The 22986-nt window shown below is 31.9% G+C and overlaps 1 protein-coding gene across 3 annotated transcripts in view; it reads right to left on the bottom strand.

Moving 5' to 3' along the window:
* The window catches only part of LOC123551033 (PR domain zinc finger protein 1-like), an 83874-nt gene that overhangs the window by 11167 nt on the left and 49721 nt on the right, over positions 1 to 22986 (bottom strand). For 2 of the 3 annotated variants that reach the window (XM_045339645.2, XM_045339642.2), the window contains exons 2-3: positions 12763 to 12932; positions 1723 to 1845 (exon numbers count right to left, since the gene is read on the bottom strand). In XM_045339645.2, coding sequence (XP_045195580.2) covers positions 1723 to 1845; positions 12763 to 12909 — 270 coding nt within the window. In that variant the 5' untranslated portion in view covers positions 12910 to 12932. Of the gene's footprint in view, positions 1 to 1722; positions 1846 to 12762; positions 12933 to 17466; positions 17896 to 22986 lie in introns of those variants that run through there. The other variant, XM_045339644.2, reaches the window with a different exon arrangement.

The following is a 22986-nucleotide window of genomic DNA, read 5'->3' as shown; positions in this document are numbered from 1 at the left end:
AAAAACAATTTTTTTTTAAAACAAACTTCCGCTAAAAGCTTTCAATCTTTTTAAAAAGATAATGATAAATGTGTTATGCTTATCAGTCAAAACGCAATTGTTTGCTAAATGGGTACGCAGTAATATCTAGTCATTAATGCCTGAGACAAAATTTTTAGATATTAAGTGATTAATTGAAATCGCCAACCATGAAGAACTCATTATGCAGCAGAATTCTCACTTTCTATTTGAAATTTCAGTCGCTTTAAGACTCTACAAACAACCCTCGACACTTTATATAATAGGCTTTTGTACCATAAATTCTATCTAGCAGTTGCCTGTCAAAATACTGCTCATGGTGAAAAGCAAAACTATTAATATTTACAAAATAATGATGCAAAACACTGGTGATATTGGTGCAAAAGCTGCCTTTTTTGAGCAGTTAAAGAACCATAATGGTACACTTTATATGCAAATATTTTAATACTTCATTCAGTGAAAATATATGAGCCATGCCATGGGAAAACCAACATAGTGGGTGTGCGACCAGCATGGATCCAGACCAGCCTGCGCATCCGCGCAGTCTGGTCAGGATCCATGCTGTTCGCTAACAGTTTCTCCAATTCCAATAGGCTTTAAAAGCGAACAGCATGGAGCCTGACCAGACTGCGCGGATGCGCAGGCTGGTCTGGATCCATGTTGGTCGCACACCCACTATGTTGGTTTTCCCATGGCACGGCTCATTTATTATAAATATTGGGATAAGATCTTGTTCCATAGTAAATCGACTGTTGCATTATTTTTTTAACGTCAAACTCAGAGAGGAGGCCATCATTCCATTGGCATTAGATCTAATTAATTATTTATAAACTAATGTATTTGAATTAACATTAATACAAAATTTCTTTTTCAGTGGAAAATTCAGAGATACCATCAGCTTTTAAAGATTTATCAAAAAAAAAAAAATTGCATCAACCTTTTGACATTAAAAATTAATTAAGTTTAACAGATAATCTTTAAACAGTTTAATTACCTTTTCACATCTTAAAAAAAGTATGCATTTTAATGATTTTAACAAGGTAATTATTCTTTGTATTTATTTCTAACTGTCTGACTTTGTGAATTGGAAAGTATACAGGGCAAAAAAATTATATAAAAAACTTAATGAGTCTATTATGCAGGCTTTTGTCTGCCCTTTAGACAAATGAAGGTCAAAAGCAAAGCCCTTGCCTACGTGCAGAGGTCCTCATACATTTTTTATTGTGACTTTGAAAGTATATAGGGCAAAAGAAAAAATATATAAAAAATCTAATGAATATATTAAGCACGCTTTCGTCTGCCCTTTAAGAGAAATGAAGGCCAAAAGCATAGCCCTAATGCCTACGTGCAGAGGTTCTCGTACAAAAACGTCAAAAGTCAACCTCCTGCTTCGCGGCAACCAAGGAATAATGTTTCTACATCATATATCATCCTCTATTTTACATAATTATTAGAATTGAAATAATGATTTATATAGCAGAAGCACATTTCAATAATCATTTTGAATCAGTTTTAAAACTTGTAATTGGTTACTAAATAATTCACTCAGGCTACATAATTGTAAAATTATTCCGAGGGACTTATAACCTCTTTGTAATGTTTGAATTAATTAAAACATGTTTCTGCTTATGTGGTATTTTTTAACATGCTGAACAGACTGGAGGAAGAATAATGAAAATATTTTTACTCAAACTGTGTACACACCTTCCAGAGACAGATTCTGTTTGTATCTCCACGTCTTAGCGGCTCTTCCTTGGTAATCTCACCGTTAAGGGGTCCGAACCTGGTACCTCTGGGGATGTAGTCAACACTCCAAACCCCTTGTGCCTAAAAATACATAATACAATCTTCTAATACTGTCTAATAATTCTAACGATAATAGGTTAAAAACAATGATCATAAAATTCTGAAAAATTGTAAGTTACATAAATTGTCAAGTGTTACTACTGTTGCTGCTGCTGCAGACAATGATGACAACGATGATGAAAGTCATGATGACATATTAAATTTTTCTACAATCTGTGTACAATTTCTTCTCCATACTTAGAATCCACAGCAGAACAGAAAAATATCAGGAGAAATTATTATTATTAAAATACGCCACTAGCAATTTTTGTTGATACATGTACCTTTATTTATTCTTCAGTCTTTTCATATAAACAAAATATTTCCAAAAGAAAAATAAATCATGTTCAACTTTTCATGAAAAATTGTTTACATCAATCCCATAAGACACCTGACTCTAAAATGATTTCATTTCTCAAGTACATCAATGTAAGAGAGCATGAAAAATCAAACAAGTTTTATATGAAATCAGAGAAAAACTGATAAGCAGGCCAATTTTCATGATTTCTGATTTGGTTATAGAGAAATGAAGCTGACGGTCTTCTTTCTTTGGCTTACAGGTGACTTGGCGTGTGCTTTGCCGTGTGCTTTACCGGCACCAGCTGATAAGCCTTTCTGGCTGGTATCTGATGGTATAACAGTGGGGGTTATATAAAATATCAGCCGCAGGATAACCTCTCACTGTGGCACTTACCAGAACTCCTCAATTTTATGCATTTAATCATATTTTTGATAAGTTTATTTTTAAAAACAGGGAAAGGGCAGAGCTATTTTGAGAAGCTGTGATTTTTGACAGGTACATCATATTTTAACTGTAAATCTATTTCATCTGTTTCTACGTCGCCTGGACTCCTGGATTTAAAAAAAAAAAAAAATTCTTTTGCTTTATGTCCTTCAAGATATGAGTTGAACTTTTTGAAATTTGTGATACCATGGTACACAGCATTTTTATCTTAGTTCTAGTTTTAATTCATGTTCAATTTTATTAGATTTTTTTAATTTCAACTTTTTTTGTTATTTTCAAAAAAATACAAAGGCCGCATTTTTATCAAACCACATATACTTATTAAAACGATAATAGTAATTTTCTCCTAGCCATGTTTTGTATCATAATGCATAATAAATCATTAATTTTCAAATGTTTAAACTAAAGACAGAAGTGTACCAACTTAACGGGGGTAAGAGCAAATGTTAATTTGCCTCTTCCTGTGCTGCAGAAAACAAATTTTTAAATTTCAATACTTTATTCAAAAATACGTTAATTGTAACTGTTTGATATATAGAAATCTAGACAAAATTTCATGAAAATTATAAAAATACACACACAAAAGACTAAGACGATTATATCCCTTTCAAGATGGCCCTGTTTTAACATCAATGACCCTTATTTTAAATTGGATTTTAAAACAGCTTGTTAAAAAAGAAAGTTGATATTGAATATGTTTTGTATACTAAATAATATTTGCTTTACAATAAGAGATTTGTTAACAATTTTATTCTGTCCTTTCCGTATTTCAGAGAAAAATCAAATTAATTTGTCCGTAAAATGGCACGTTTTAATGAATAAGTTTACTTTCATCATAACAAAAGCACACGTCAGACCTACTGTAACGCTTAGCACTTTTAGACTAACTTATGACAGTTTTCCATTAAGCTCTCGATCAGCGGACGATTTAAAAAAACATGAAGAGACAAACAAGGAGCCTGTCTGAGAATATATAATCTACCGATTTATTATTTATCTTAAACTTACTACGATGATCATGATGATAACAAAGTTTATTAGCGTTGACTTTTAGTCATGCACATCGTTAATCAAATTAAGACATTTTTTATAATACAGTCCGTCTGCTGTATGTCTTGCAGCATGAAAAACGGTAAGAAAAAAACGCAACAGATGAAATCAACATTATCACTTTCCTAAATTGAGCATGAAACAAGAGCACACGTCTGGGATATCGTGCATGTCTGGGTTCACGTGCAGATTATATTGCAGATTGTACTGTCACACTTGCTCCATGGTTTTATAAGGCCAGTGTAAAATAATAGTTAAATACACCTGTCTTGTTTACATGGAAGCAATGTTTGTTAGAATATCAAGTTTTTTTAAAAATATTTTTTATCACTACTGTTAGTTATCAAATAATCAGTGCTTTAATTCTCATTGTTTATCATCTAATTTACCACAGTTCAGAATTCATTATATTTTTTTTCTTACTATTGTTTGTTACTTAAGAAAAGAATAAAGTATAATACACATACTATATTGCTTAGCATTCAACATAACTATGGTCATATCGTGACTTTTCCAGCTATCTATGGTGGCGGAAGACCCCGGCATTGTTTCTGGCATGGGTGGCCACCTGGGTAGAACCATCGACCGTCCCTAAGCCAGCAAAAAGACTTTTTCATAAAAAAATAGCCAACCTATTTATCGTACCAAAGCATAAAGACCTAGATACAAGACTTAATGACTGTAACTCCTCAACTTGCAATACTTAAATGTTTAGCATAACGATGGAAAAAATAGATATTTCGATGTCATATTCTTTTAATTTATTTGTGACTATCTGCGTATTTAAATTGTAAGAAAAGAATATATTCAATTTAAAGTAGATTAATATCCAAATCAAGTGATTAATGTCTTTAAAAGTCAAGGTGTAAAGAAGACACTGTTAGTCTTTAATGACGGCTCCCTACAGAAAAGATACCTTTCACTCAAATAAATTAAATGCAATTTCAACCTAACATTGTAAAGAATCTGCCAAGCCTAGTCCTTTGGGCATTTGTCAAGAATTATGAAAATTGAGAAAAAAATTACAGCTAGAAATTGACTTTTAATTTCTTCACATAATAGACAATTTTTCATTATATACAATGAATGTAATGCTAAGTGAGTGCTTCGTTTTTTTATTTATTACAAATCAATTTTAAATTTTACCGTAATGAAATTAAACTGTCAGAAGAACAGTCTTATCTACCTTAATTAACCCACAAATGAGGTTTTTATAACTTAATTGAAATAAGAGAAATTATCTGTACATAAGTGTTCTCTAATTTACCAGGGGAGTCAGTCAGTTTTCTGTAATAACAATTTTGGTTAATTCTTATCTGATCAAAATCTGGAAATCTTTTGCAATGAGGCAAAAGGTTTTTTTTTTCAAAATATGCTTGCAATATGGTTTTCTCAATTATATGCTATCTCAATATATTGGGCAGGTGGCTAAGAAAAGATTTTAGCTAATAAAGTGAACTTAAGACTGCAAAAAGATAAAGATTCCATTCATAACCGGCTGTTCAAAATGTCCGAAAACATTAAATACCGTATAAACAAAAAATATCAAGACTAGAGTTGTTTACAGCAAAAATCTAAGTCTATCATTCATTGGCAATGAATATGATTCAATAAACAGCAAATCATTAGACAAAAAAAACCTGTGACGTTACTTCCCTTTATAAAGCTAACAAAAACTGTGAAGTTACTGTGAAGTTACTTCCCTTTATAAAGTTAACAAAAAAAAATGAAGTTACTTCCCTTTATAAAATTAAAATGTGAATTTACTTCCCTCTATAAAGTAAATGAAAGAATTACAGATTTCTGCTATATAAAATTATCATTATTATAAATGATGAAGGCAAAAAAACAATCTCCTCTTTTTTTTGTCAGAAGATGGAAGCCACTAAATGTGAACACTTAAACAAAATAATTTAGTTTGGACTCCGATCTAATCATGACCCTAGTTTACTTCAGAAAATTTCGATCTGTTTATAAGTTTTCATAACATTCTATGATGACTTAATGATTTATCATCACTTTCCCAAACTTTCAGCTAATTTTCACTAAACCTGGTGTATTTATAAAAGATAACAGGCATTATTCCTGTATTTGTCCAGTTGACACATAATGACACTTGGGGTTCAGTTATCACTTCCGTGCAATCGAAAGTTACCGAAAGTTAGCATATTTAGGGATTATGGGTAGATAGTGAAGGTGATCTGCCACAAACTTTCGATAAGCATTGTCTACAGGGTTCGGACATTTCTGTAAACTTTATACAAAATTAGTAGAAAACTTCCATGTGAATGAAAATAAACTTATCAGACATGGCAAACAGGATATGTTTGGAGAGGACTGTATCAGTTCTATAAGCAACAGGAGGTGTTTAATAAGGAGGGACCGGCCCTGCCAGTGTCAAACCGTATCTCCCCAATCCTAAAATAAACCTTACTTAATACTATATTATAAACTTAATGATTTTGACGAAATTGTGATATGGCATTGAGCGACACGAAATATATAGATAAATACCAACGGGACATGAATTAAACAAATAAATACAGTTCCATTATAATAGTTAATACTGATGGATGGACGGAGGGACAAGTCGCGATGGAACGGGACTGGACTGGACTAATTGGCTGGCTGACTGATTGACAGATATTGCATGATGATTAAATAAATTTACATCATTTTGCAACAGTAATTCAGATAATGTAATAACTAACAGTTTGAGAAGTTAGGCAAAATATTTGTGGAACCAAACATCAGGATCCTGAAGAGTCATTTACTGAATATAAAAGAAGGGAAACTTCAGAAGAACATAAGCTGACAGACACTAAACTATAAAAGATAGGATCTTTCAGCTTCATCAAAAAACAACATAAGAGAGCGAAAAACAGCAACCGTTAACATCTGTTTCCAGAAACGAGGCGCTACATCTGACTCCAAGAGGAAGGTCTACGAACAAAACCCCATAACCAAAGTGACCATAATCATCTTATCTATCACTTGTATAACCTTTTCATCCGTTAACTTTACAAGACGATTTTATTAAATGACGAAACATTTTCATTACGAGTACAGATGTTTTTCTCAAAAAAATCAAAGACCATGATGATATCAGGAATCTATGTAAAAACAAGTTATATTAGTCTGATCCTTATCTGAAAGAAAAAGTTTAGAGAAATGAAACTTCCGTAAAGCTCATCTTCCTATCAGACATTTTGATGAAAAAAATATTAATCTGATAACGGAACAGGTGGAATCGAGCAATCCATTTAAGAACCATTTCAGTTGCTTGCAATTCAAGTTTACTGCCCCTCTCATCTCAGCGCCCCCCTACCTAGCGATCCACTTGTTCTCCTGGCGAGGGGGCAGCACCTGGGCAGGGCAAACAGGTGAATTAAAAGGGGAGATAACTATCAGTACATTAAAGGGACAGAAGTGATCAGTCTCATGGCAGGCTACCATTAACAGCAACTGATATGACTAAGATTCACTTCTGAAATAACATATAACTCAGATTCTGAGGAACTTGATTGTTCCTTTAATAGCATATTTTCTTTTTAGTTTCCTACATCAATTTTTCATTATCCTTTATCAAAGAAAACAGACCATGTTCTAATATAATCATTCAATCAGTTTTCAGTAAATAATTATTTTAATTTATGATTACTATAAAAGAAAAACATTATCTCAACATGCACTTGTGTACGATATTTTTCAAAACATCCCTTTGAAAGTAAAAAATACAAAAAGTGAATGACATGCAAAGCATATCAAAGACAAAAAACTGTACTCAAAATCATATACATAGATAATAACACGAGGACGGTTTGAAAAACAAAACCGAGTGGGTATACCTCAGGGTTAAGTTTATTTATTACCCAAAAAGAAAACATTTTTACAAACGTCCCCTTGTGTAGCAATAGAAAAGTATACAACATGATTACAGAAATGAAAGAAAAGTTTAGTTCAAAAGTCGTTATATCTCCTGGATGAGTGCGTGCCTCTTAACAACAAGCATATAACTATATCAATCACAAATTTTATCCTGTAAATTTCACTTGTAATACGGAGTAATGATCATTACCTGCCATACAGGGGGTAACAACTTGTCTCAAAGAGGGCCCACCGTTATCATAATCTAATATCTGTGTATATCTCTATATTACTGAATGTACTGTTATTTTAGCAAAAAATAACTAATAAATGGCCATTAAAGTGCAAAGTCTTTCCCAATAAGCTCTTCTCGACTTTTTCGTTTCTTGCATTTTAATTCCTTGTTATTTCAAAATGTGCTCGATAAATAGCTGCAGTCAAATATAAAATACAATGCAGTTGCATGTCTGTAGCAATTTTAGAAACAAGTATCTGAAGCAGACGGATCCGAGATAAGGACTTCTGACAAAATGAAAGTACAGGTCACTGGAATGAAGGAAATTAAATATTTCTTTTCAAAACAAAACTGAAACCAATAAAAATTTTATAATTTCAAAACAAATACCATTAAATAAAATTTCATACTTCATCTTGGAAAGGTAAAAATCTTTTAAGTTATAAAATACAGATAAACCTGAGCTTAAGACCATCAGAACAGCTTAATCCTTTATGTAAACATTAAATTTTGCACTGTAGTTTTACCTGTGACGAAAGTCCTCCTGTGCATGCAGACCACTTTTTACCCCACATAGTCTGAAGTGTCAGGTTTATCTATTATAACAGTAAAACCTGTGTTAAGCAGTCACTCAAGGGAGTAACACAGTCTGTCTGCTTAAAGTAGGTGGCTGCTTAAGAAAGGCTGATATTAAAACATTAAGTCAATGGAAAGCAAGCTGACAGACTGCTTAAGACAACTGACTGTTTCCTACAGGTGGCTGCTATAGCACCGGGTTCAACTGAATGTATTTTAAGCTCAGAATTTCACTTGCAAAAAGGACATTTTTTCCTTAAAAACGTAAGTCAATAGGTACTAGATGACAATTTTTTGCAAAGAACATTGTGACATATTCCTGTGGTGACGATCAGTGTGTATGATTTAAGATTAATTTTCAAGAGAAAACATGCGAAAACGTCGTCGTTAAAAGACAGTTACACAAACTCTTTTTATCCTTCAATCTAAACAGACATCTTTTTATTCCTCTACCAAAAAGAACCCTCGGGATCAACTTATACAAACACACGTTAAAAATGCAAGTAAAGGATTAAACCTGAAGAGTAATATTTATCTTTTCCGCCTTTTTGAAACTGAATCGACTTGCACTTTGCAAATTCAAAGCATTTCTTTAGACGCATATCAATCTATTTCTAAGTTCCCTGTAATTATTTTAAAATGACTAACCTCAAAATTTGACTAAAACCTCGTCGGCGACAAAACGCCCCTTTATAGTGACCATGGGAAAAGGAAGATGTATATATCAGAATTAAATTGAAAGAAATTGAGAAAATTACATACTGTCAACACAATTCGCTAAATATCCTGGTCTACAAAAGTGAAAGCACAAAGATAGGGCATTAAGGTGTCAAAATCATTAAATTAAAACTAGAAACTTGATCTGCTCCACTGAAAATTTATGCAGATTTGTGCAGCGATAAGCTGCAGTCAGCGAAAATTGCTGCGTCTTTGCGGAAGCAACAGGAGCCAAATTTAGAGGACAGGTGAAATGGAATACGCCTGAAAATGAATGTGAAAATTTGAATATCATTCCAAAATCTATTGATTTAATGCATTTTCATCCCTCACCCGTCACACTATGTTCAAATAAGTGAAAAGAGTGAGAAAACAAATTTAAATCTAAACCTTTGAGTGAAGTTGGCACTTCACCTGTGAAAATTAAGTCTACGTAATTTTTTGTACTGAATTCTTGTTTTCAAATTTTCATATGAAAGTGCTCCAATAAACTTCCTGTATAACTGAAGTATCTGTAGCAGTATTATTAATGAATCATGCCCATGTAAAATCCCGTATTATTTAGCGAATATCGCATCATTACCCACCCAGCAGGGACAATAATTTCTACAACAACTACAAAATCTCAACAATTAGGTTCACTTCTGCCACCCAAATAACATAACGATAGAGCAAAATTTAAAACAGTTTTATTATCATTATATTTTAATCTTTTTCACTGAAATGATACGTTAGATGGTACATTTTTACTTTTAAACTACTTTAAGTAGCTCATCCTTTCACCTGCCCCAGAAGATGCCACAAAACTATTTCAGAAATGTAACAGTATTAGCCTAACAGTAGGTCACCTGACTTGTGTCACTTTTATAAAAACAACAGCAAGTACTTCATAGTCTGTTCTTTGACCACACACAGTAAAATCGAAAACACATTTTGAGCTGATTTCCGAGGCATTCTTACCTTTAGGAATAAAAATAATCTGCAATTTTTATTTTCTAATTGCACCGAGATTGAATCTTTCCATTGGAGGGGAGAAAAAATATCAGCCAATTTCCTGGCGACAGGCTGACAATATTTTTTGTGTTACCCAGCATGGAAGAAAGTAAGGATAAATCAATCAGCGGGCCATTTCCCCCTCTCGTTCAGTGATAAGACAGCAACCCAACCAAGCTGAGCCATACAAGATACCTGGCTACAACCTATAATGATTTTATCTCGTGCTCTCTGATAGCTCAAATCTCTAACTCTATCATCAACATATACAAACCAGAGATAAGAACAACCTCTTCCGTCCTATCCTTTCCTTTAATCTTAATGTAGCAATAATCTCAGGATTAAAAATTTTACTAGTTCTTTCAAATTTGTAAGCAGGAAAAAAAGTATGTTTCTGTAAAACAAATTACCAAAATGATCATCATCTACAATAAAATCATCATCATCACTATCACAGACAATATTTTAATGTTCATTATTATTGTTAATAGCATCATCACCATCAGTGTCATCATCATCATCAGCAGCAGCAGTATTAAGATCATTATTATGGTCAAAATAATAAGGATGATGATGATGAGCATCATCATCATCATCAACTGCAGAAGCATGAAAGATAACAACATTATTATGTTATGTTTATCATCAGCAGCAGCACTATAATCATCATTCTCATCATCCACAGCAGCAACATCAACAACAATAACCACCACCGCCAAAAATTTTCTCTAGCAATATAAATTTATTTATATGATAACTGAATATAGAGCAAATTTTCAGCAGTATCAGCAGTATTAAAACTTATCAAATTTGAAGCCAGTTGGTTATGTTGTGATAATAAAAATGTTGATAGATAGTGAAATTCAGAGTTATTTGCTACCTATGCCACCTACTATCTGTTAAAGTGTAATAATCATGTCATATTATTTATAACAAAAACATGGAAAAAAAATCAATAAAGATCTTCCTTTCACTTGTACAGAGAAGAATCCCCAGACAGTCTGATATCAGAGGCGAAGACCAGTATGAAATACAGTCAAACCTGTACTAAACAGCCACCCAGGGATGAAACAACATCTGGCTGCTTAACAACGGGGACTGCTTAAGAGAAGTTGAAATTAGAACAAGACATCAATTTTGGATGTTAGCCGACTTCCTACTTACACTAATAATGAAAGCGGCTGCTAAAGCAGATTCAAATGTAGTATTTACACAGTTTTAAAATACCCATAGACACTCTTGACTTTGTTTACATTTCAATATATTGTAATATATTAAGCCTTTTAAAATACAGCTATTGTTGTATATTGGGTAAAAAATTAAATTCAGTAGTTTAGGATCATCTTTTGAAAGAAAAATTAGCATAATTTCATTATCAAAATTGATTGTTATTTTTGCTCTATGTAAATCCAGGACCACTGGTTAACTGACCATTGTCACAGAGCCAAAGACTCCTGAAAATTTTCTATGCTAATACAGTAACGCTCTCTGTCTAAATACTGTCTCGGCAATAACAACTTGTAGAAACTAGACCTCCCTCAGGCAAAAGGTAGCAGGAATATTTTTATGTCACATTAAATGAGGCATAAATCTCACCAGAAACAAGATATCGCAAAATAAAAGTGAAGCAGCTACTGCTTCATGTGATAAAAGATTACCCTACGCCATTTTTCTCAATCGGGGGGAACTTGGTCTTGAGCAAAAATGATATCAGATTCAAATCTGATTCAAAAACAATGGCTTTCGCTTTCTCAACTTGGAATAGGTCAAAAATAATGTTTATATAACTTATATCTCAATTTTATCTGTCTTGATCTTTAGTTTTTGGTGTCCAGATAAAATAGATAACATGTATAATTTATCACTGAATTTTACTCACTTCAATTTACTATATGAGCCGTGCCATGTGAAAACCAACATAGTGGGTGTGCGACCAGCATGGATCTAGACCAGCCTGCGCATCCGCGCAGTCTGGTCAGGCTCCATGCTGTTCGCTTTTAAAGCCTATTGGAATTGGAGAAACTGTTAGCGAACAGCATGGATCCTGACCAGACTGCGTGGATGCGCAGGCTGGTCTGGATTCATGCTGGTCGCAAAGCCACTATGTTGGTTTTCTCATGGCACGGCTCATATATTCATTGATAACCGTGCCTTTAGTACACTTAAATAATCTGCAAGGTTTTAATGAACACTATATATTTGAGACAGCTTTCTAGGCTGTCCATATATATATATATATTTTTTTTTTACTATACTGTAGAAGTGGGCAGATATACGTTTGATCTATAGATTCAATCCGTAAAAGACCGTAGAAGTGGGCAGATATACCCGTAAAAGTGGGCAGACTAACGGTACTGGAACTGAAAAGAATCTGCCCAGATTTACGGAAGGGTTGGTTGATTATATATATATAGAGTATGAGAAAAAATATATGTTCAAACAGTGTCAAAAGTTTAATTCTAATTAAACTTTTGACACTGTTTGAACATATATTTTTTCTCATACTCTATAATTTTATCTTTATGTTCTTGTATCCTTCTGGGATCCAGTGTGTTTGAAAGGCATTTCGTTGATGTTTATTCTTTAATATCTCACTTATATATATATATATATATATATATATATATATATATATATACTGGTTTGAGAACATCAATATTTTGACCAAGGAACACCTGTTACATTTTGGCACAAGCATTCTAAGAGAAGCACTTACATGATCCGGCTGAGTTAGTGAGGGCTTGAGTGTGAGGTTCCGTGGTAGAGAGGCCTGTGCGCGATTCCTGCACACCTTCTCGCAGGCACGGTCGTGTACGATGTAGACACAAAATTCCTCAAACTCTTCCTCTTTCAGTTGAGTCATGTCCCATCCATCTTCCAGGCTGTCTGAAAATACATAATTCACACTATTGTTATTTTACACTGATTTAATTGCAGTCGTTGATGTAGAAAGCTGGGTACTTCATGAAGTCCCTCACAAAAATCCAGAACTGGTATCACATGAGGTTTTTCAGTGATAATCCCCCATAGGGTTTGAACCCATAACCTCAAAGTTGTGTGACGAACATTATTTACCACTAAACCACCTTTTGAGACATCAGAAATTAATTTCTGCATGTTCATTTTCAAACCTCCCAAGAAAGCAGACATGAAATGGAATCAGAAGGATACAAGCTTTTAACTGATAAAATAATTGCCTAGAAAGGACCTTGACTTACGACATATTTGGTTTCAAATGTATGACAGAGTCAAAATTTATGTTAAATCCATGATCTTTCATGAATATTAAACCCTAAAAGTACAATCAATTAAAACAGCATGAATGCATTAGAATTATATCTCAACAATACCCAGAAAATAATTTTCTCCTTCCTTAATTATTTTTTCATACTGCTGCGCTGAGGTGGCACTTTGATATAAATGTGTCTCCTCATATATCCGGAATTTCTTTTAAACTAAATCCACCTTATTAGTTAAAAGGAATTGCTTAAATATTCATTTCCTGAAACTTTTAACAAACATTGGGTTAAAAAAAATGTTTTATGTCAAACTTTAATCTTGAATTTAAATTCTAGGATCCATAAACTGACTTTAACACCATTGGTTAGAACCTTTATCACAATTCCCTATCATATGATTTTGCTGAAATATAACAGGACATGGAAGACGGCCTATCTCGGAATTTGAAAAACAATGAACTAATGATACTGATAATTGCTTATAGGCATTGTTCTATTTTCATGTTCAAATTTACTGTGTGGTTAACACAGTAAAGTGCCTTTCTACATACCTTACAAAATTCAATAAATCACTTTGTAGTTACATTTTATTTAAAATTTAATTACTGACAAATGAAAATATTTTTTTTACATAAATCTAAAGGGCATGTCCCTTTCAGTTTGCTTGCACCAAGTAACAAAAATAACATACAGAGGGCCTAGGATAGAGTCCCACTTTCTGAAACCCATATTCTCAATTTTTCAGTAAAATATCTCAGCTTGCAGAAATAGGATAGACAGTATGAAAGCGAAAACAATTTCGTGTCAATCATCAGAAATTCCAAAAAGGATGAAAAAATACAAACAAGAAACAATTAATTTAAAGAGTCAATTATATGGCATGAATCTATTGTTTTTATTTTGCAACATACACACTGTGTTTTCTCCATCATTAACTGATAATAGATACAGAACATCATGAGAAAACTCACTCAAACTATAAATATTATAGATACCAACTTTCAAGTGGTCAAAAATTTCTCAACTTTATCTATGATTTCCCACTTTTATCAAAGCTTTGTTCAGTTTTCACTATGGCTACCTGGAAAAAAACTGTCTCTCTGAGATAGCGAAGTCATTGAAAGTCGACAGAAAGTGCCATCGAAACTGTACCATCGGCAATATTCGGAAGTTCAAGTGCATCCAAAACTATGAAGACCGGTAGATGATTGCTCCAATATTTTGATAATAATCAGTGAAAAGCCTCTTCAAATTGGAGTCAGAAACTAAAACAGGCGACTGTATCTAAAACCTTAATGATAGTGAACTTAAGTACGATAAAAATAAGTTACTAGTTATAACATGAAATGAAAGTTTTTGTTTTTAAGCCCAAACATAATCTAATTTAATCTCTCCAGGGTTCTCAAAAATCGGTACAAAATTGTTCAATGACATTTATTAATCTATAAAATGTGTATAGAAACCATGCAACAAGATGTATAGATAGTCATCTACTGAAAAAAACTTGCATAATTTTGGAAAAAGAAAGTTTTTAATGAAAAAAAGACTATTGACAGAAACTTTATTAATGCCAAATGCTAAAATTTTCGATGTCATTTATTGCATTACGATGAAATTGCAAGATGTCATGTCTGCATATTAATCTGAACTACTGCTTGAAAAAGATAGCCTAGTTTGGTATGTCATTTTTCAAATTTGAAATTTGGACAGTACTAAACATTCAAGACAATCTGGCAGTTGAGCAGAGCTATACAAACAGAATTGTTATCATTTTATAAGTATCATTATTATTTGGCAATGGTAAATCATTTAATTAAAAGAAATTTTCTTTGCAAAAAAAACTGATTTACCTTATAAGATGGTACTCATATTATGAAATAATCATGTTTTTTACAAAACAGCTCAATTTTAAGTGACAACTTATCCTAAACTATCAATAAAGTACTTTTGGAAGTAATTAAATAAAGCATCTTTAAAACATAGAATTTTTATGACAACAGAGTTACAATTTTTAAATTTTAAATTTCTATATCAAGTTTGCTCCATACTTCAATATGACACAACATACATGTTTGAAAACTGTTCAAAAATTCTAAACATGACCTCTTTCAACAATTTAAATATTAAAGAATTGACAAAATATGGAAAAAAATACACAATTTGTGAAAATGACCAATTTTAAAATGAAATTGATAGACATCAGTTGTGTTGTAATTCTATACTGAAAGTTGCTACCATATATTTGTATGGGTCAGGCAAATTAGTCAATTTAATTTCTTTAAATGTCCCTCGGTATTATCAAATAACCTTGGCAAATATCTCATAAAAAACTTCAGTAAAGAGAATTTAAGCTTCAATTTCAAATAAAATTTGTTTAAGGTGGTTGTACATGCCTGGGTCACTTTTTCTAAAGTGTAAAATTTGATTTGTTTTAAGTTTTCAGAAATAAACTGGAGAAATTCAGTGTTTTTTTTTTTGTTGCTATTTAAATGAACAATTTGGAACATTTATTTAGGTTAAACCCACTGTAATTCACAACTAACTTTCATAGATTTTAATGAAACTTCTCCATTTTAAACATGCCTAACTGAATAAAATATATATGGTCATGTGCTTTTTTTAAGAAATAAAGCTATTACTTCATAAGGGCGGCAACCAGTTTTATCAATTAACTAAATTTAAGATGGAATTACAGCATTTAGTCAGACTTCCAGTTTAAGCAAAACACATCATTTCTGTAAAACCATACAAACATTTCTTGTATTTGAATTAAGTAACTGATTTACAAGTTACACATACATGTAAATTATAAATAAAGAAAATATAATTATATTATAATTAAGACTTTCGTAAGCTGCTTCTGCATCTTTTGTTGTAACTTACAAATAGTTCAAGACATATTCTAGTTCCACTTAACTGCAGACTCTAATCTAAAATAATGAACTTTTTGACCCATTTTGGTTTTCAAAACTACAAATTTTCAACATATATCAGTTTTAAGCTAAAAGACAGTAGGTTAAGTCTAACACAATTTGTATTTATTTTTTATTAAATATTGTTACATTATGTGAAAATGCAACTGTCTCTTAAATGATGGCAGTATTTTGTAACATTTATTGACTTTGTAACATTTAAATCTTATATTGCCAATGTGGCATTATACAAGGACAAAATAAAACAGATTTTAACATTTACTTGGATAGCAGTAATGTAACATTTACAAGTTACAGTTAAAACTGTAAGACGTTACAACAGAAACATTCATTGGCCCAACTGAGATTCTGTTACAATATACAACAGATTCTCTTCAAGATATTAATTTGAATGTTTATCAAACCAGCAGTTTCCCTACTTGGACATTTTCTTGCTAGATTTTATAATGAGCATTCTTACTATACATATAAAGACTTTAAATAACATATTCTATTAAACTTTCACAGCTTGTGTTATTTTGCATACTTATTAAGGCTTGTGAGAAACTTGTTATTTTCCTTCTGTCACTTACATGGTTATAACTAAACTCGACTAGTGCATTAGTACGATAATACTTCAGAATTTTTTCAATTATTTTGGTGGAAATGGTAAATCTGATTTTACTAACCCTGTTCATAAACAACTACATTATATGAACAAAGTTAATGCGGTTAGAAATACTGCAAATGAAAAAGACTTTTTGATTAAGACCGTATTATTTGAAGTCCTTTTACTCCATGTAGTCTGACCACGTTACTTAAAGAATGGTGCCTCAATCTTCACTCCTGCCATACCATGCATGCAACTTTTTTTAAAAGGAACAATTTAAGTAAGTTTTAATTCACTGCACTGGGGCACCCTGAGCTTTCTAGTAATAAATAACATTCTTAAATGCCATTAGAAACACTAACTTTGGCTTAATTTTACAATCCACTTTCTTTTTCATCATTTACAAAAATTAATGTCAACTAAGTCATAAATCTTCAAACATGATTTATATACATTAAAAGGGAGTAAAAAAATATTCTTAACCTCCTATTGTATAATGTTCAGTTTTATATATTCTTGGAATAAACACATTTTTTTACCATTTCATATTATATCTTATTTTCTATATATCTCTTTTTTAATTAATATAATGCATTTCTCCTTCAATAATGTAAGTGTTACATATCATACATTTTCTGTATTAAAAAGCTTCCACTTACCTAGCAGCATCTGTCTCCTGGACTTTTCCAGCAACATTGTATTCAAATTTATATCACCAAATATCATTTGTTCCTTTTAATTCATAAAGTCCTTTTTATTTCAAAACATGAGGATATTCATTTAATGATAAATATTATAGATGCTAAAACATACTGTCTGCACAGAAGTCATTGGATTCTGTGAGGTATCTATAAATGATGTGTATTTACACTGTGAAAATGTTTAACTGATTGAAAAATGAAATTATGGAAAAGAGTAAATATGTTAGCAGGTATTGCACATGTACAATGATAAACTGTCAATCAAATATCTCCATAATGCAAGTCACTGTCCCTCAGTTATTGATTTAATACCGTGACTCCGCCTCCTAGCCAGTAGAAAAGTAGACGAGAGTAATCTATTGATAAAACGCGAGTGATACACCAGCCCTAAACGATCCGAGTGACAACTTGACGATTAACTTCATTGACAAACAAACACGCTCTATCTATTTCAGATATCGTACAAAAAGCCCATAATTGGTCAATTGAGCTTTGCACATCTCCGTACGAGGACAATCTAATGTCTTGGCTCGTCAAATTTAAAACACACCTGGGTTCACTTGTTCAAAATTATACGCTCAGCGAGGATTAACAGTCTAATGACTTAAACTGATCTAAATGTTTTCAAATGAGCTAAATGTAACAGATAAACAGATAAAACTGAGTTTTTCTATGATTTTGCACACCTTGATGCATCGAGAATTAAAACAATCCCTCCCTAGTTATCTATAAAAATTAGTCCCTTAAACACCTGTCTAATTGTTTGTTGTAGGGATTACTTAGGGTTTCACTTAAGGGCCACCCTGGCTCTGATAAACAGATTAAAACTGAAACTCCTGAAAGTTGCTTTGTAAAAGATCCTTTATCTATTTAAACTTTTCTCTTAATCTGTATGTCCTTTTATCAAATAAACTGTTTACAAAATCTCAATTTTCTTCAATAATTCACACTTCTGCAAAATGTTGTACTAAATACAATATTAACATTTCTAAAATTGCAAAAATAGTTCCAGAAATAGTTTGTACATGTATACCACATAGTGCTACTACATGAGGCAAGTGTAAAACCTTTCAAAGATCTGTCCTTTTTATAGACTTTTATGATGATGCTTATCAGTCTATGAAAGATGATTAGTTATTATTAATTACTTTTATGCTGAAAGGGGTTCCCCCTGCTGGGGAACAACTGTAAAATCTAAGAGGCAGAAGGGATAGGTATAAATCACTGCTGGGTTAAAATAAAGATGTTGTCATCATCATCATTATCAGGCTTTTGTATACCAGTGTTAAATTCTGGGGTTAGTATAATGACAAGAGTGAGGAGCTCCCAGCTTGACTACACTGATTTATCTCTTTGTTTAGACTGAAATTCGCCTCCACCTACTAAAAAAATATTCACTCTTAGAACAAAGTGAAAATTACAATCATTTATAAATGTCACACTTGCCTGTATAATTTCCAGAATTTATTTCAATTACAGAAATATAGGGATATTTCATTCACACCCATGCTAGGTTTGTAACTTTTCTGGCTGGGTTTCATGACTATACTGACAAATATTTAGTTGCACAGACGGTAAACATGATACAATTTTTTTATTTTTAGTTAGGAAAATTGTTAAGCTCATCCATAACAAGAACAAACAGACACTGGTGAAAATACATAAACTTGAGTAGATGGTTTCCAAGGGATGCTTGCAAAAAATTTAAATCCTTATTATTGTTATTGAAATGTTATTCTTCATGGCATAATTAAATGACTAAAAAATCTTTTATTTATTATATAAAGTGTTAAATGTTAATGACTTGCTATCAAACCTGAAATTTTTATGCAACAATACCACATTTCTTCTTTGCCACAGACTATATAATTAATAAGAAATTTAGAGATTTATGCCAAACGTTGAGGATTTTCATACACTCTGTAATTATTAGATTTATGGGGAAGTGGGGTGGGGACTTATTTCCTTCATTTGTTGGTTCAATCCAAAAAATAAATTTCCAAGAAACAAGTAAAATTCCCATTCATTTTACGTTCAAGAGTTGAAATCCATAAATTCTTACCTCCACAGAAAAATACTTTTTGCTCTGCTAAATTTCTATAATGAACTTGTCCATTTTCAATTTGGACAATACCATTAACTGTTAAAAGGGGTTCTTACCAAAAAGTTACTGACTGAATGGGGAACAGTGCAGACTGCACAGATGTGCAGGCTGATCATGATCTGCACTGGTCTCACAGGCAGAATCAATCGTGTTCAGCATTTCTTTAATTAACAGAAAGAGAAATAGAACAGCAGATATTGACTGAATACAGAAAAAACTCTGGAAACCGTACCATGTCCGGACCAAGTCAAAATCGGGTTTTCAAAGGATTCTGGTTTTCAGACACTATATGAAAAATACTTATTCTTCCCTTTAAAAGAGAAATGTCTATATTTACGTAGTATATGTCTGAAAATCATCAGGATACTAAAAATTTATTAAAAGAAAAACTGTAGTTGAAAAACTGAATAACTGAAAAAACAAAGTCATAGAAAAATCATCACATATACACTGTAGAACTGTTGCAACCAGACCTACTTAAAACCTACAACTACAAATTTATCAAAAATTATTAGTTAAAAGTTTGCAACTGATTTCTTTTTAATTTAAACAATCTAAATATAAAATCATACAACATTACGAGTGAGATAATCACATACTAAATTTCTTCATTTTTAGTTGTTTTTTTTTCTCTTTGTTTTCATAATTTTTCTTTGAAGACTAACTGATTCAAGGTACTATCACATTATTACAGTAGCCACTAATAAAGATGACACCTATTTGTCAAGTGTGACACAATAATCAGGTTGTAAATACACACAGTAGGGTAGCCAGGTCTCAATGACCATACACACAGGTAATAGACCGTCACAAAGGTACTTCATTACCTCAAACAGTAGAGTACCAATAATTTCAATAATTAATATATAGCTTATAAACATTCCAAGAAAGTCTTGTTTCATTTCCAAATATTCTCTTAATACTAACAAAACTGTCATTTCTTTTATTCCACAGCATAAAATGCACAGAAGTATTACATCATTCTGTGAATGCTAATAAAATGGAAAACGGATGTGGTTTTTCTTAATTTCATTCTGGTGAATATGTTGCAAAAATATATGAAAATCAAAATGAACTAGCTTTGCTGAAGTTAATTAAATAAATGAATTAGATGATCATGGTTGTCAATGCATTTGAATACTGGAAAAAACATCTTTGACATTTTTAAATGCAATTATACCTTATTTACCTTACAAATATCTGAATATATTATGTAAAGCTGAAGAATTTAAAAGATCTAGCTTTTTATTTAGACAATTATATTTTTGAAAGAAGCCAATTTATTTGTGTTTCCATGCTAATCATATATCATTCAACTCTTCTTTACTACTTAAAGGCACTGACCTCCAGATCGTACCACAACAAAAAAAAAGAAGGAATTTTTTAGTAACCAGAAAATTTTTGCAAAATTATTGTTGATTTTACTAATTTTTCCATTCAAAATTGAAAAGCATTTGCAAGGGAGTACAGGAGGTAACCAAGACCACAAGAAAATGTTTATTGCTGTGGCAAACCCGGTTTGATTCCAGACTCAGGGATGTTTATTTCTTGATTCGGCACTTTTTAAGATAGGTTAGAAACAACTTCAAATTCAATATTGGTCATAATATGACCAAACTTTAATTTTAAAGAAAGATCATTTTTAGCAAAATTCTGGAGGTCAATGCCTTTAAATGAATATAACACAACAATAAAAAATATGTTTGAAACATTTCAAAAACTACTTTTTTATTCATGATCTTTTTGACGCAACATTTTAGGACAGATCAGACTGCACAAACTATAATTAAACAAAGAAAGGTTCAGGACATCAAAGGGGTTAAAGGTAATCATCACAGACTAATCAGTTATTATCAAGGTAAGAATAGAAAAGGAGATTATAACAGGTTGTTAATCATATTTTCATCAGTATTATCACACTGCAAAAACAAGGGGATTAAACAGCAAAAGTTAATACCCCTGTTGTCTTTCTAATAGATCACAAAAGCCGTTTCCGAAATCATCTAATGTGGTATACCTATTGATCATAACTATATACCAAAGAAAATCTCATTTCCAGAAATACTGTAATCTGAAAAGTCAGGTTTATCTTTTATTAACCTTTAGCATGCTTGCAGCAAATGATTCTGCCTTTGCGACCAGTGCAGACAAAGATCTCAGCCTGCACATCCATGCAGGACTTATCTTGGTCTACACTGTGTTCGTTATTTAGTCAGTAAATTTTCAGTGAACACTCCTTTAAGCTTCAAATAATAAATGGTATTGCCACCAGTCCAATCTAGAAATTTAGCAGGGTAAGGGTTAAAACACTGCAATATTGATGAATTATTGGTAACTATATTATTTGGTGTCATACATGTGCTGTGAAAGGATGCTATTATTTTATATAAAAGACATTTCAGAATGAAACTGAAATTACAGAACAGTGTTATGCTTATATCACACACTTTTAATCAATTATATTAGGCAAAAGGAACAATTTACTAGATGCCTGTACTCCTTCTATATTATACACTCCTAAATTATTCTGCAGGAGGTGTTACCTCTTTGCTATGTTTTAATAATATCAAAACATGGTCAGGTTGATGTCACGCTGACCTACTGTTTGGTGCCAACTACAAGTGCCAAGAAATAATGCTTCTGTATTTTATCCACTTTTGTTACATGAGAAACATATTAGAATTGAAGTAATACAATAATACAGCAGAACCATGTTTTTATATATTTAAACACTCTGAATCAGTTATATGCGACATAAAATAGTTCAGGCAAATAAGCTCTTCATCATGTTTAAATATATTAAAATATAGTTCTCCTATATATAGTATTTCTTATAATTAATGGAGTCTGTATAAGGACAAAAAATCCATGGACCCACATATAATTGTTCTCATATATATTTTTCTTTGACAAAAAGTTGACAAAATGTGTATTTTACATGTGTTAAATTTTTAAATAATAGTATTAGCCCCCCACCCCCCTCAACTCCATACACAATGTTCCATTAATTAATTACATTATGGAGTCTTGAATTCATGATAATTACCCCATCCTGTGAAATATTCAGAAACTGCTTATTATAAAAAAAAAACCATATTTCTGTGTATATCAGATTTATTTTCATTCAAACTGAACTTTCGGAAAGCATTTCAATTTAAGGATGCTGATTTTGAAACAAATTTTACCATGCTGATTCTCGTACATTTATCATTTCTTAAATGAAACAGCAGTGTTCCACTGTTGATATAACTTCCAAGGGGCACTGTGCATGCTGCCTACCAATCATACAGCCTGACACAATCCCTCGATGTGAAATTTAATGCATTTTTAATTGCATTTTGGTAAATCTATCTTTAAAAGTCTTGCTTTTAGAT

This window comes from Mercenaria mercenaria, chromosome 4, assembly GCF_021730395.1.
Source record: "Mercenaria mercenaria strain notata chromosome 4, MADL_Memer_1, whole genome shotgun sequence".
Classification (NCBI taxonomy): domain Eukaryota; kingdom Metazoa; phylum Mollusca; class Bivalvia; order Venerida; family Veneridae; genus Mercenaria; species Mercenaria mercenaria.
This window is presented reverse-complemented; position numbering and strand designations above follow the sequence as displayed.